The sequence below is a fragment of the Nycticebus coucang genome, chromosome 1 (assembly GCF_027406575.1).
Source record: "Nycticebus coucang isolate mNycCou1 chromosome 1, mNycCou1.pri, whole genome shotgun sequence".
NCBI lineage: Eukaryota > Metazoa > Chordata > Mammalia > Primates > Lorisidae > Nycticebus > Nycticebus coucang.
Genome location: NC_069780.1, coordinates 80,096,430 through 80,110,581, shown reverse-complemented (window position 1 = coordinate 80,110,581; position 14,152 = coordinate 80,096,430). Strand labels below are relative to the sequence as shown.

Here is a 14,152-nt window from a genome sequence, read left to right as displayed (position 1 = left end):
CCAGCTGACAATGCGAACAGAACAACAAGAGCTAAAGGGGTTCTGCTGTGACGGAGTTTGATGTTTTCCCCACTATTAATTAAATCCTACCTCTTCTCTATTAGAGAAAAAAGGGAGTACGTACCATCTAAACCTCCCCCAAATGTTGCTTCCGCATATTACTACTTACTGAATTTAAGATTTTTTTAGTTGAGGCCTGGTATGGCAGCTCATGCCTATAATCCTACAACTCTGGGAGGCCAAAGCGGGAGGACAGTCTGAGCTCACGAGTTTGAGACTAGACTGAGCAAGAGTGAAAACCCGGCTCTACTAAGTACAAAAAACTAGCTCGGCATTTATAGTGGTGGGCACCTGTAGTCCAAACTACTTGGGGGGCTAAGGCAGGAGGATCATTGAGCCCAAGAGTCTGAAGTTGCTGTGAGTTATGATGCCATAGCCCTCCACTCAGGGGGAGACTGAGTGAGACTCTTTCTCTCTCTCTCTCAAAAAAAAAAACAAATAAATAAAAAGATTTTTAAGTTGCACACGTTTGTTTTACTGTACTAACCATTAGTTCCAATTCTCAGATATTTCTGTTGATAATTTGACAAGTCCAAAACTTATTCAAGGAACAGCAAAGAAGCCTTATGGTTTCAAAGTAAAAACTCTCCGCTGTGTAGGGCAGCATTTATATCCAGCATTAACTTACATAAGGAAAAGCAAGTATGCATATTAAACCTATAGAGAATAAAAATCAGGCTTATCCTGCCACAATTCCTGACCCTGGTTAGGTAAGAAAGCAGCCCTGGAATAAAACAGGACACCAAAGACAAAAACGAAAAGAGGCGAAGAAGGGGAGACAGAAAGGAGAAGAAACATGAGGGAGAACTGGCATTAACCTCTCATCAGAGACCCAGGCAGGAATGAGGTTTCCTTCCAACCCACTCTCATCTCCATGCTCCCAGGTTACTGTCCTTCCGCCTGCACAAAGTTTGAGGGGACTCAGCTCTCAGCCTCATCCCTGGCGCAGGAGTGAGGCCAGTCCCCAAGGCCGCTGAGGCCACATTAACAGGCTTCCAAGGCAGCATGAACTGGGGGAGGAAAGAAGGGGCTGACCCCTCTCCCTGGGCACGTTCTACAACCAGCCTCTCTTCTCTTGGGCCACACCGGGCCTTTCTACCATTTTCTGTCGTCTCTGACTCTGGAGGGTGAACTAGATGGAGTGGGAGTCTCCTACAAGGGCCTAAATCGTACTGGGGTATAGGGCGCCTGTGCCTCGGCTGGGAGTTAAGTGTCAACACACAGGGTCCCTAGCGCAGATGCTTCCTAACATGGCTTGAGAAGGGGCCGCTGGGGAGACAGCACTGCTCCGCTCAACCTGCTTTATCGTCTCAAGCTCACTGGTCAGGAATATAGATAGTTCAGAAGTCTTTGCAGAAAGAGGAATGTGTGCCTCACCTTTCTCTTCTTCCATGCCTGTGGGCCCAGCAGGAAGGCTAGGACAGGAAGGCTCTGCATATCGTGGGAGATTATTCACATCACTGTGGGGAAAGTGAGCAGAGGAACGACTGATTCTTTGTTCTGTACAAGGAAATACTGACATCGTGTAAACCAAATCTGATTGAGTTTTCACATAAACTCTCCCCCTGGGAACCATACAGATCTTAGAAACATAAAGGTGCACGTGCAGAAAACAGTCGAGGAATATTAAAGTCCCAACATGTAGCAACGTCTTGTTTTAACAAATGACAAGAAAAGAATTTAAATAAGGTAAGCAAGGTACCCTTTGGTTTACAATCTGCCCATCACCAGCTGGCAGCAATTCTTGTCCCACATTTACTTCCCATCCCTAACAAAACCGGTTTGTAAAAACCTGGACTTGCCCACGAGTTGAGTTTCCCTTTTCACAAACTCACCCATTTAACTGTACCCTCCTGTCCTCTCAAGAGGCAGGCACCTAAGAGAAATGATGACATTTCTCACTCTGAAAGCCTCTCCTGGCTTACCACCTGCTCTTCTCACTCAGTACAAGGTGCTTATTTATTCTGTCCTGCTACAGAAATCTCATACAGTGGAACCGCAGATGCGTGGGGATCTATCAGGGTCTTGCAAAATTTTCTAAATCATCAAAAATTCAGTTTTATTTCAAGTCCTAGCAAAGGGCGGATAATTCCTATGTTTACAATAACTACTGCTTCCTTTTCTACTTTCAGAAGTGAGGTGTTTTCTAACGTGGCTGGATCACTAAAGAGACCGTCGGTACCAGAGACAGTCCTGTGTGAATTGTGTTTACTTGGAAGGATAGTTCCTTCTGAAGTAATAACAAAATCAGGGTTTAACACCCCTGCAGTTTTAAAACATCTTCATATTTTAACGTGCAGAATCATGTACAAAGAAGAAACAGGGTGGCTGGCAGAAGAAGAAGTCCTTAAAACATATCATAAAAGCTAGAAAACAAGAAACTCACATGGGGTTGCAGAGGCTATGAGAAAGGTTCAAGGAGATGGGAGTTTCAGACGGAAAATCATTGAGTGGAATACTGTCTCCTGAATCAAAAACAAAAAACACATTATCACAACTTTTAAAAGTATAATTAAACTGTATATACTGTGTATTAAAATGCGTAGGTTTTTAGTATCATTAACCCCTAAGAAGCAATTTGTTTTTCACTTTAAATTGATATTCACACATTCAGTGATTTAATTTTTAAAAAGCTTTTTATAATTTATCATTTCACTGAAAAGTTAACAAACTCAGGATTTTACAAGAATTTTGGATTAGTAATGTTAAGTGACGAAAAAAAAGTTGAAACATCATTATATAACTTTTTAATAGGATTTTTTTTCCCTGAAAAAATTTAGCCACATAAGTGATAATGTCCCTTTTTTTAGCTTATAAGGAATATGTCCATTGTAGAAAAATCTAAAAAAAAAACCACGTAAGAAGGCTTGGCTTCTGTAGCTCAGTGGTTAGGGCACTGGCCACATACACTGAGGCAGGTGGGTTCGAACCTGGCCTGGACCTGCTAAACAATAATGACAACTGCAACAAAAAAACAGCTAGGTGTTGTGGCGGGTGCCTGTAGTCCCAGCTACTTGGGAGGCTGAGGCAAGAGAATCGCTTAAGCCCAAGAGTTAGAGGTTGCTGTGAACTGTAATGCCACAGCACTCTACCGAGGGCGACATAGTGAGACTCTGTCTCAAAAAACACTTAAGAAGAAGAATACGAAACATCTGCAATTATACCAGCATTACAAACATCCTGGTATATGTCCTTACAATATCTTTAATGTGTATGCATATGTATAAAATTGGACTCATACTTCATATGTTTTATCTTTTTGGACTCTTTTTTCCATTTATTACATTGGGGACATTTTCCTGCTCTTCCATAGCCTTCAAACACAATGTAAAGACTGCATACTATGCCACCGTACAGAACACCATGAATAATTTTCATCTTTCTTCTAAAGGAGGCTTTTCTCTGAGCAAAAGCTGTACTTCCAGTTTTTCTTAATGTTGAGTACTGATTTTTAAAATCTCTTGAGCATCACCAGGCATACCGTCAGTCTTCAGGAGAAGACAGGGATACACAGTCAGTATCAGCAGTACTAACCTTTTTATGGAGAGTGATTAGAAAACATCATCTAAAAAGGCAGGGAGGGAAACGGAGGGAAAAATGAAAACAACGCTGAGAAATGCTGAGCGGAATCACCTGTGAGCACTGCCTTTAGGTTTTCTCGGCCACTACCACACCGGTCTCTCAGACAAGACCTTCTTTTCAGGTCTTGTCTGGCAGAGGAGAGAAGAAAGAAAGTTCAGCAGGCAGGCTGCTGAAGGAAGCCCTCTGGGCAGTGCTCAGGAGGCGGGAAGTGCGCTGGGCTCTGGGGTAAGGAGACCCGGGTCAAGCCCAGGTCACTGTGTAGTCTCCCCAAGCCCACGCCCTCTCTAAGCCTGTCTCCACAGGGCACCTGCCCTGCCCTCCTCCTGGGGCACATGGACAGCGTGAGCTTCACAAATGCAAAGCACTATCCAAACTGTGCCATCTCACCGCCTCTTCTTTTTACAAAAGTTACAAGCTGTGTTGAAAGGAATGAACTACATCTTTATATAACACGGAGCTATAAAAAACAAGGCGCAGGGAAAAGCCAAGTGCAGGATGCCATACTGAATTATGACTCCATCGTGTAAGTTAAAAACTAATAATTCTGTATTTTCTTGATGGATATATGAATGCCAAACAAATATGGACTGGAAGGGAACACATCAAATTTAGGCAGTGATGCTTTTGGGGTGGGGGAGCTGACACATGATAAAGTACTTTTTCCTTAAGAAAAAAAAAGAGCAATTGTGACAAAATTAAGAACTGTTAATTTGGGGTGAGAAATATAGATGCTTCTTTATACAAGTGCTTCTGAACCACTAAATTTTTCAAAAATAAGAGAGGGCCAGTGTTGCCAACAGCAGCATTATTCATAACAGCTAAAGGTGGAAGCAATCCAAGTGTCCATCCATGGATAAATGGATAAGCTACACGTGGTTTATGCATACAATACAATATTATTTAGCCTTAAAAAGGAAGAAAAATCCTGGTTTGGCACCTATAGCACTGTGGTTACAGCACCAGCCATATACACCAGGGCTGGCTGCCCCACCTTGCTAAAATAACAATGACAACTGCAACAAACAATAGCCAGGCATTGTGGCGGGTGCCTACCATGCCAGCTACTTGGGAGGCTGAGGCAAAAGAATGGCTTAAGCCCAAGAATCTGAGGTTGCTGTGAGCTGTGATACCACAGCACTCTACTGAGGGCAACAAAGTAAGACTCTGTCTCAAAAAAGAAAGAAAAATCCTGATAATGAACCTTGAGGACATTATGCTAACCAAAATTATGTAGTCACAAAAAAGATAATCATGCTGAACAAGCCTATTTATCTGATATGTCTAGAGCAGGCCGATCCACAGACAGAAAGTATTACAGAAGGGTGGTTACCCGGGGCTACAGGGAGGGAAGAATGGACAGTTACTGCTAGATGGGCATAGCGTGGATACTCCTTCAACTGTGTCAAAGACAGATGCTAAATAAAAATGACAATGATGATGAAGAGAAAGAAAGAGGCCGAAGAGTGGAAAGAAAAAGAAAGTGAATGAAGTCCAAAGTGAAGTCTCAGCCCACAGGCCCATCTGTTCCCTAGGGGCCGGAAGGCAGATCTAGATCGTGTACCAGACACTTAGGAGGACAAACAGGCCACTCGACAGTGCCAGGATCTCTGCCCAGACTCACCAGCTGGCAGGAAATGCTGGGTGTCCACTGTAGCCTTCTTGTCCCCATCGGAGCTGCTGGCACTGCTCCAGCTCCCCCAGCTGCCCCGGCTGGCACGCACACTGCCTGAGGAGCTCCCACAGTCGGAGCTGGAATCTGAGCAAAACTTGTCCACACATTTCTTCTCAGGTTTCTGGTAGTAACCCTCTGGAGGAGATGAGAGAGAGCAGCCATGTATCACTTAAAGTGTCAACTACCTACCATTTAAAAATTTTTTTTTAATTTTTATTCATTTTTGAGACAGAGTTTTAACTCTGTCACCTTGGGTAGAGTGTCGTAGCATCATCATAGCTCACAGCAACTTCAAACTCCTGGACTTGAGTGATCCTCTTGCCTCAGCCTCCCCAGCAGCTGGGACTACAGGCGCCTACCACAAAACCTGGCTAGTTTTTCTATGTTTTAGTTGAGGTGAGGTCTCGCTCTTGCTCAGGCTGGTTTTGAACTCCTAAGGTCAAGCAATCCACCTGCCTCAGCCTCCCAAAGTACTAGGATTACAGGCGTGAGTCACCTTGCCTGGCCTAGATACCATTTTTAAGAAAAGGAGAGGGCAAATAGGAGAAAGACAAGGTTTGGCTTGAGGGTCAGCGACCTCTGCTCACCTAGCAAGAATAAAGGAGGAACTAATGGTGGCACGTTAGGAAATAGTAGGGTTTGGGCTGTCTCCACCTATGGCATGAGCAATTAGGGGCTAAGATGATCAACACCGATTAAAACTGTAACTTAAAAATGGTTCTAGAAATAACACACAACTTCCATCATGAAAACGAAGATACTCTGTTGGGATGGATATTTGTAGATAATTTTCTCCCCCTCTTTTATTAAGCTGTCCACTAGGAGTTTCAAAATATTATTTATGTGTAGGTGAGAAGAATCTCCAATAAGAATAAAAAGCAACATATGTGTCAAGGGAATAAACACTACAGGGCAGAGGTAAAAATGAGTAAACTTTGCTGGCTGTGTGCACTCATGTGGGGCATGTGTCTGGGGAAAGTGGGCGTTGACTGAGAGGATCACAAACCTCTGTACCCGACATGTACTGCCAACTTCAGCCCCCTTGCTATCCTGCACCCGACCCTAGACCTAGCATTGGATGCCCACTCTGTACCCGACATGTACTGCCAACTTCAGCCCCCTTGCTATCCTGCACCCGACCCTAGACCTAGCATTGGATGCCCACTCTGTCTCCTACACTGCCCAGCAGTCCTAGGCTGCTGCCCTACCCTAGCTGGGCTGCTCTGCAGAAATCACTTGACTTGGGTCAAGAGTAGCATTGTCTCTCCCCTCTTTCACGGAGGGGCTCTTGTGTGGAGCCAGCAACTACTATTCCCTCAGCAACATGCATGAGGACAGCAACCAACCGCCAGATTTTTTTGCAAGGGGGACACCAGAGGCCTACTCAAGCTCAAAAGAATCTTAGCTTCCTGGTCTCACCCTGATGAGTTTCCGATTGGGCTCTAATTAGCTAAGGTGCCTGTAAAGAGAGAACACGGAGGTATTCCCACAGCAGACCATTCGTAGCTCACTATCATTACACACCTGCCTCGCTCTGCCCAGCAGGCAAGCTGCTTGCAACTTCAGCATCTTTACAGCTCTCCCTAGTGTTTTCCTGTATACACCAGTTTCTCACATCAACGTCGCCGCTCAGCTCAGACTTCTCCAAGTCACTGCACATAAGCTTTAGTTCACTTGGTTCAGAAGGCCTGGAAGAGCCACAAGAAAAAAAAAAAAAATCACATGCATATTTTGTCATGTATACATACAGACTTCCTTTCCGTGAGAATTATCAGAGTGAAAATATGAACCTGGGACAACCTGTGGCTTTCTCTCTTAGGGTTTCGGGGAAGAATATGATGAGCAGGAAGGGATGCCAATGCTATGTAAGAAAAAGATCATGCCACTTTTGGACCGGAATTCATTGGGAGCTCATCTGATCTATTTGCATAGGTTAACAGTGAAAGGAATAAGACACTGTAAGGTCACCTAATGTCACATGACAAGAGGCAGGTCCAGGACCAGAACTCAGAACTCGTGGCTTATTTTCCTTGTTAGTGTAATAGATGAACTTGCTCCTTGGTCTCTGGCGGAAGGTACTCAGTGATAATTTAAATCCATTTTTATCCCTTCATTTAGCAAAGACTCCTCAAATAGGAGTGGTGACCACCATGTGCCATGTATTCTGAAAGGTGCAATAGCTACAAGGAAGAATAAAGTTCTTCTCCTGAGGATTTAAGTTGGACAGTACCGCACTTATGAGACCATGAACTAACTCAAGGATGAGCCTATAATAAAATTCCATAAACAGCAATATAGAAATGTAGAAAATACTACAGAAGTAACTAGATGATATTTCACAATTATCTAAATATTAGGTTCATAGGATGGCAGGTAAGAAGAGCAAATATGTGAGAAGTATTGGATGATTTTACTTATTTCTAATCAAGGTAAAAAAAATATATATATATAGACAGATACAAGAGCCAAGAAAATAGACAATTCAATAACAACCCACTTCCTAAGCACCACGATGCAAAACAAGATTAGCTACAGGCTACAAGAGAGTTACTTTCAACAACTTCATTATTTCTTCAAAGTGTCAGAAGTCTGCTTTCAAAAATGTATGCTAACATTTAATTAGTGAAATTCCATTCTAATTTTATGTCTTTCTGTATGTTCATTATTAGGAAAATAGAATACTTTTAAGTGACCTCATAGTCAAATCCCATGTTTATGGAAACACATGTAATATAAATGAATATAAGTAGGTCTGACTTTTCCTTTCTACAGAATACTGCGCCTTGGTGCTTTCCAATAATTTAGTCTACATAGTCCAGGCAATAAGGAAAATTACCTGTCAATCGTTAGATTTTAGTGTTAACGATAAAGTAATAATGGATATGTATATTGTTTCCTGTGTGCATTTTATGGTTGCCTGACCATTAACCAGTGAGTGCACATGAGAATCGCTGGCGAGCACGTCATACACTAACCCACTGGCTCTGAGCTCAAGACAGCAACTCCCCCCAGGGGCCCAGAGCAGACCCCTAAACAGCACCATTGTGCCTGGCCCAGTAGGAAGCTGAACAGCAGCAAGGTAGAACTCCTCTCTTCCCCTGCAAATCTGAACTGCCAGAGAAAAATTTAAATACATTTAAATATGTAGCAGAGTTCACAAGAAAGAGAAATCCCTAGACGCCAGAATTCAAAAGAAGAAAAAGTCTGAGTGGCTGGTGGGGCTGGGGGTTACGAACAGGAAACAGGCCTCACTGTTCATTTACATGTTAATGCACACTCAGGAGACCTCAGAAGGGTGTGTGTGTGTGTGGGGGGGGGTGATGGTACTCCCACCTCCTGCATGAGACCAGGGCCCTGGAAGGGGGTTGGCTCTTCAGTGCATGGGAGACCTGAAAGGCTCCGTCCACAGACCCTGGGAGGCAAAGGCAGGGGAACATGTCTCTTCTGGGGGCCCGGCGCACATGTGTGTCTCTGTGTGTGTGACAGAGTATGTACGTGATGTTGGAAGCCTAACTAAGAAATCAAAACTTGGAGGCTATATGCCACCTGGGGGTGGGTGTGTTTTGGGATATTTGTATACATTATTGATACCCATGAAAAAAATCCTCAAGCTGAGAAACTTATGGCAGGACTGAAGCGAAGTTTGCCTGAGTTATAACCTTCTTTATTCTCCAATTCTACTGCATGTTATGACCCCAGATAGCCCAGGTAGGTCAGTGGCTAAACTAAGAACAGGAGGCCTAACTGTATCCAGTGGTTTTCTCTAGTTCCTGCTCCACAAATGCTCCTGCACTTCACAGGCAGAATGAAGGGTTCCCGTGGAGGCAGCCAGGAGTGTCCAACCTGCAGCTCTCAAGCACATGCAGATTGTCTGAAGACTATTTCGCTTATCAGCAGTGTTGGAGATCATGAAAAGTATGTATGGGCTTTTTCTTTTGCCCATCAGCTCTCCTTAGTGTCTGTGAATTTCATGACAAGTCTTATTCTTCCAATGTGTGCCAGGAAAGAAAAAAGTCTGGATACGCTTGCTTATGCTTTTTCACTAAAACCTCCCAGAACTTTTAGCATTTTATCAAGGAAAAAATTTAAAACTTGAGTCACTTTAAGGTATTTTTAGCAAAATACAAACATAATGGGGACATTTTAATTTTACAAATATATTTTAATGTCAAAATACAAGCATCTATTCTATACTCTCATCTGAAGCCAACATTACCAGAAATACACAAATAAAAGGTAAGAACTAAACAAAACATTATTAAGTGAAAAACAGATCAAAATTATAAAAATTACACACCTTGGGACCTGAGCGATACCCCTTTTCTTGTTTTTTCTACATGTTCGACTTTTATTCCAATTTAAATTTTGTAAATTTCCTTCTTTTTTCTCCTGAAGCTTCTTCTTCCTATAAGGATCTTCTTGCTAAAGAGGAAAAAGAAAATGTGTAGTGGTTTATACTGCGTAAACATAAATAAAAACTTATGACTTATAACTTAAAACTTATAACTTTTTTTTTTAACTTTTGAAGACAAATTCCATCTGCATTCCGGACGGTCCCAGTGTTGCTGAAAACCGAGACATGTTTCTCCATCTCTGGTTTGTTTTCATTTCCCTCCTTGCTCTACTTCCCTCAAGCTCCACAGAAAGAAAAGAAAAAAAGAATTGTTGCCTATAAAATTCCTGCGGGGCTAAAAGGAAAAACATCTGCTAGCAATTTATGGTCAGCTTGCTGTTAACGTTTTCAGCAGTAAATCCTCCCACCTTCACCTGTTAATTTGGTATGTGCAACTCCCACGAATTATTGTACTACTGAAAAAAAATCAGGTAAAAACTCAACTTAGGAGCACATTGTGTATTTATGTCTCCATCTGTTTACAGATGAACTTTAGAACAACCAAATCTCCACAGAATGCTCCAAACTAATGTAACCTTCTTGGGTAAATAAGGCAAGAATAAATTTGATGGTTTTTTTGGAGAGAGAGGGTCTTACTCTGTCATCCAGACTAGCATGTGGTGGGTTGATCACAGCTTGCTGCAAAGTCAAACTCCTGGGCTCAAAAATCCCCCTGCCATGGCCTCCCTAAGGGTTAAGATTATAGGTGTGACCCACTATGCCCGGCTGCTTGATGTTTTTAAATGTGGTTTTGAAAAACTTAATTCTGCATGAGATGTATACTCATATATATAAGTTATAGAAATGTGTATTAAATATGTATGGTTTTCTAAATCTGGACTTTTTCCTCTATTAATGTCATGCATGGCCTATTAACAGACTCAAGGGGAGATGGATTCTCCTTGCTTTTTGAAATTTTAAAACAGCTAACGTCTCTAACATCTTCTAATACTTACTGCTTCTTTTCCTTCCACACACTGCCCCCTTAAAGCAGAGACACTGTCAACAGACAGGAGTTCACACGAGACTCAAGGACTTAAAAGACATATTTCTAAAGATGTTAGGCCTTTTCAAGAGGAAAATGTCTTGGGGTGGCATCTGTGGCTCAAGGAGTAGGGCGCCGGCCCCATATACTGGGGGTGGCGGGTTCAAGCCCGGCCCCAGTCAAAACTGCAAATAAATAAATAAATAGGAAAACATCTTCTCCAGGGACCACCCATAGGCAAATGTCTAGTCCAGGGAGTCTTCTTCCTACCGACCTTGGAAGGGAATCACAGTTCATGAAAAGTAAACATTTGGCTAATTTCATCTTCTTTTTCAGAAGGTTGATCCAGAAATCAGAGTAAGAATCCATGAAGTTCTAACATATACTTGACTAACACATATGACTTGGAAGGAGAAGAAGAAAACAATCCTTGTGTAGCTATTAAAGCAACATGCACATCACAGCAAACACAAGAAATAAAATGAAAGTGTGGCTGTATAAGCAGGGGGATTATGGAATTTTTGATTCTTCTTTATACTCCTTTAATTCTCTCCCCGTAAGTATGTATTAATTTTTTTCTGATTCTGAAGGTATTTTAAAAACCTGACAAGTGAAATATACGAAGCCCTGACTATAGGACTTTATGCCAATTGCTTGAGTTGATGCTAAACAGACACAGGAAGGACCCAGACTCATGATCCGATGCTAAATGTTACACACACACACGGATTTATTCATGGGCTGCTCCTTTGTGTATTTCTCACTGGGGTTGTAGGAGTTTTCCCTTCTCCTCCCCTGACACTCAAGGGCCAACAAAGGTTTGTGAACACAGCAAGTACATGAGCCTTTCCATCCCTCCAAAATCAGGTACAAATACAGGATCCATCTCTAAGTGGGGTCAAAGATAACATGAGCTGGCCAGCAGTCAGGCTGACACTTAGCTGCCTTTCTCAAATTCACCAGCTAGAACAGTCAGCACACAGAAGCAAGAGGTTGAGGATGTGGGTCCTCCACACGGACTACTGAGAGGTGGACCACGACAGCCAGAAGCCAGCCAGAATTCTCCGTGATTATCAGAAAAGCAAGGAAAGTGCTGGGCAAGCTGGACCCAGAGGCGTTAAGTGGAATGACCAAGAAACAAGGCCCATGAGCAACACAGCAGGTGTGACAGGACAAAGCTACCGGTGAGAAAGCAAAAGGATAAAAGACGTAGCAAGGAATGAAAACCCAACCCAAGACCTCTGCCTGTGGAGCATCATCAAAGCAACAGGCAGCGAGGAAGGATCTGAGCAATGGGGCTGAAAGAGAACAAGCCTGCAGCGGAGGTGGTGGGGGATGGAGAGGACAAAGTGAACCCGAGAACCAAAGCCACAGGCTTGTCAAGAAACCCAGAAAGGGGAAAGGTCAGTCTGGCTCTTTGCTTTCTGGCACAGCTGGGCCTAACAAGGACACTGAGTCCCACCGAGCTGCAACGAAGACCACAGGCTCTGAGGCTTCACTGCCAGGTTTGAATCTCACTCTCTGATGACGAGCTGGGTGATCCTGGGCAAATTACTCTGGCTCTTTGTTTCGGTTTTCTGTGAGGATTAAATTACCTGGCACATAGTAAGCAGTTTATATGAGACTTAGTTATAATCACCATAACTATTGAACCAGCTAAGTTCACCCTGATAGAGGTGATGATTTAATTGATGGTAAGGTAAAGAAAGATTCCTAAGCTTTATTAAATGCAAAGGAAGAAGTCAAAGAAGAGAAACTACAGATCATGCAAGGGCATGCAGGGAAAGGGCAAAACCAGGAAAAAACTGTGATACACAGTATGTGCTGGACAAAGAGTTAATACTACTGACATATAAAGTGCTCTTACAGAAAGTAAGAAAGAAGAACACTAACATTCGAAACTTGGCAAAGGACACAGAAAAACAAGTTCACAGAAGAAATACAAGCCAGGCATGGGGCTCACACCTATAATCCTAGCACTGTGGGAGGCTACAGAGGGAGGATGACTTGAGCTCAGGAGTTCAAGATCAGCCTGAGCAAGAGTGAGACCCTCGTCTCTACCAAAAACATAAAAAACTAGCTGGGTGTGGTGGCATGCACCTGTAGTCCCAGCTACTTAAAAGGCTGAGGCCAGAAGATTGCTTGAGCCCAGCAGTTGGAAGCTGTAGTGAGCTATGAGGATACCACTGCACTCTAGCTAGGCAAAATGGGTAAAACTCTGTATTTAAAAAAAAAAAGAAAGAAAGAAAGGGAAGAAAGGGAAGAAAGGGAAGGAAGGAAGAGAGAAAGACAGAGAGAGAGAGAAACAAAGAGAAACAAAGAAATATAAAAGGCAAAAAAAAAACCAAAACCCACAAAGAGCTCATCCAAAACATTTCATAATAAAATAATGCTTTTAGAAAAGACAAATGAAACTAGCTTCTATCTCATTTTTCCATTTTGGCTTTAGAAAACAAAAATGTGTTTATGACAAAGGTTTATGCCTGAAAATGCCAGCAGCTGAGGAAGCTGGGTCCTGTTAACCGGTGTCTACCTCAGAGCAATAGACGCAGCACTGGGTTAGATATTTACCTCTTTTTTCTTTTTTTTTGATATTTACTTCTTAATGTACAGAATTTTTTCCTTTCAGCAGTATGATTTTAGATGAGTAGTTTTACTTTCTTCTGTTTGTCAAAAGTATTCAGCTACACACTGACCAAGATTTTGCAAACAACTGATGCTGGTGAGAAGAATGAAACCAACACTCCCAAAGTTTTGAGATACACAAAAATCAAGAAACATAAAACCTGCACAGATGAAAACAAATAAAGTCCCCCCCCACCCCCACCAGCAACATCAGTAAGCTGATCAAGTTGAATCTTGCACTAGTGAATCAGAAAGGACACTGTCAACTATGTTTCTTACACTTTCCGGGGGCAAGACATGATTGCAAGAGGGACTTTACCTAACAAATGCAATCAGTGTAACCTGGCTTATTGTACCCTCAATGAATCCCCAACAATAAAAAAAAAAAAAAAAGTGAAATAACGGGCTATGGCTGAGCATGGTGGCTGACAACTGTAATCCTAGCACTCTGGGAGGCTGAGGCAGGTGGACTGCTTCAGCTCAGGAGTTCAAGACCAGCCTCAGCAAGAGCAAGACCCTATCTCTACTAAAAAATAGAAAACTAGCCAGGCATTGTGGTGGGTGCCTATAGTTCCAGCTACTTGGGAGGCTGAGGCAAGAGGATCACTTGAGCCCAAGAGTTTGAGGTTGCTGTGAGCTATGATGATGTTACGGTACTCTCCAAAAAACCTACTGAGACTCTGTCTCAAAAAAAGAAAAGAAAAGAAAAGAAACAATAGGCTACAACACAGTCTGTCCCAAAGCTTTCAGAGGGACCCAACATAAACGGGCACCAACTTTGTGGAAAGCAAACTGGCAGCAGTCTTCAATAGCTGATGCCCTTTAATTCTACTCC

The 14,152-nt window shown here is 42.7% G+C and overlaps 1 protein-coding gene across 4 annotated transcripts in view; it reads right to left on the bottom strand.

Annotated features, from left to right (window-relative positions):
- Positions 1–14,152, bottom strand: part of TMEM131L (transmembrane 131 like) — a 172,376-nt gene that overhangs the window by 8,091 nt on the left and 150,133 nt on the right. For all 4 annotated transcript variants that reach the window (XM_053583183.1, XM_053583193.1, XM_053583202.1 and 1 more), the window contains 5 exons: positions 9,612–9,736; positions 6,839–7,002; positions 5,264–5,449; positions 2,447–2,525; positions 1,438–1,520 (listed from right to left, as the gene is read on the bottom strand). In XM_053583183.1, the coding sequence (XP_053439158.1) occupies positions 1,438–1,520; positions 2,447–2,525; positions 5,264–5,449; positions 6,839–7,002; positions 9,612–9,736 (637 nt within the window). The remainder of the gene's footprint in view (positions 1–1,437; positions 1,521–2,446; positions 2,526–5,263; positions 5,450–6,838; positions 7,003–9,611; positions 9,737–14,152) is intronic.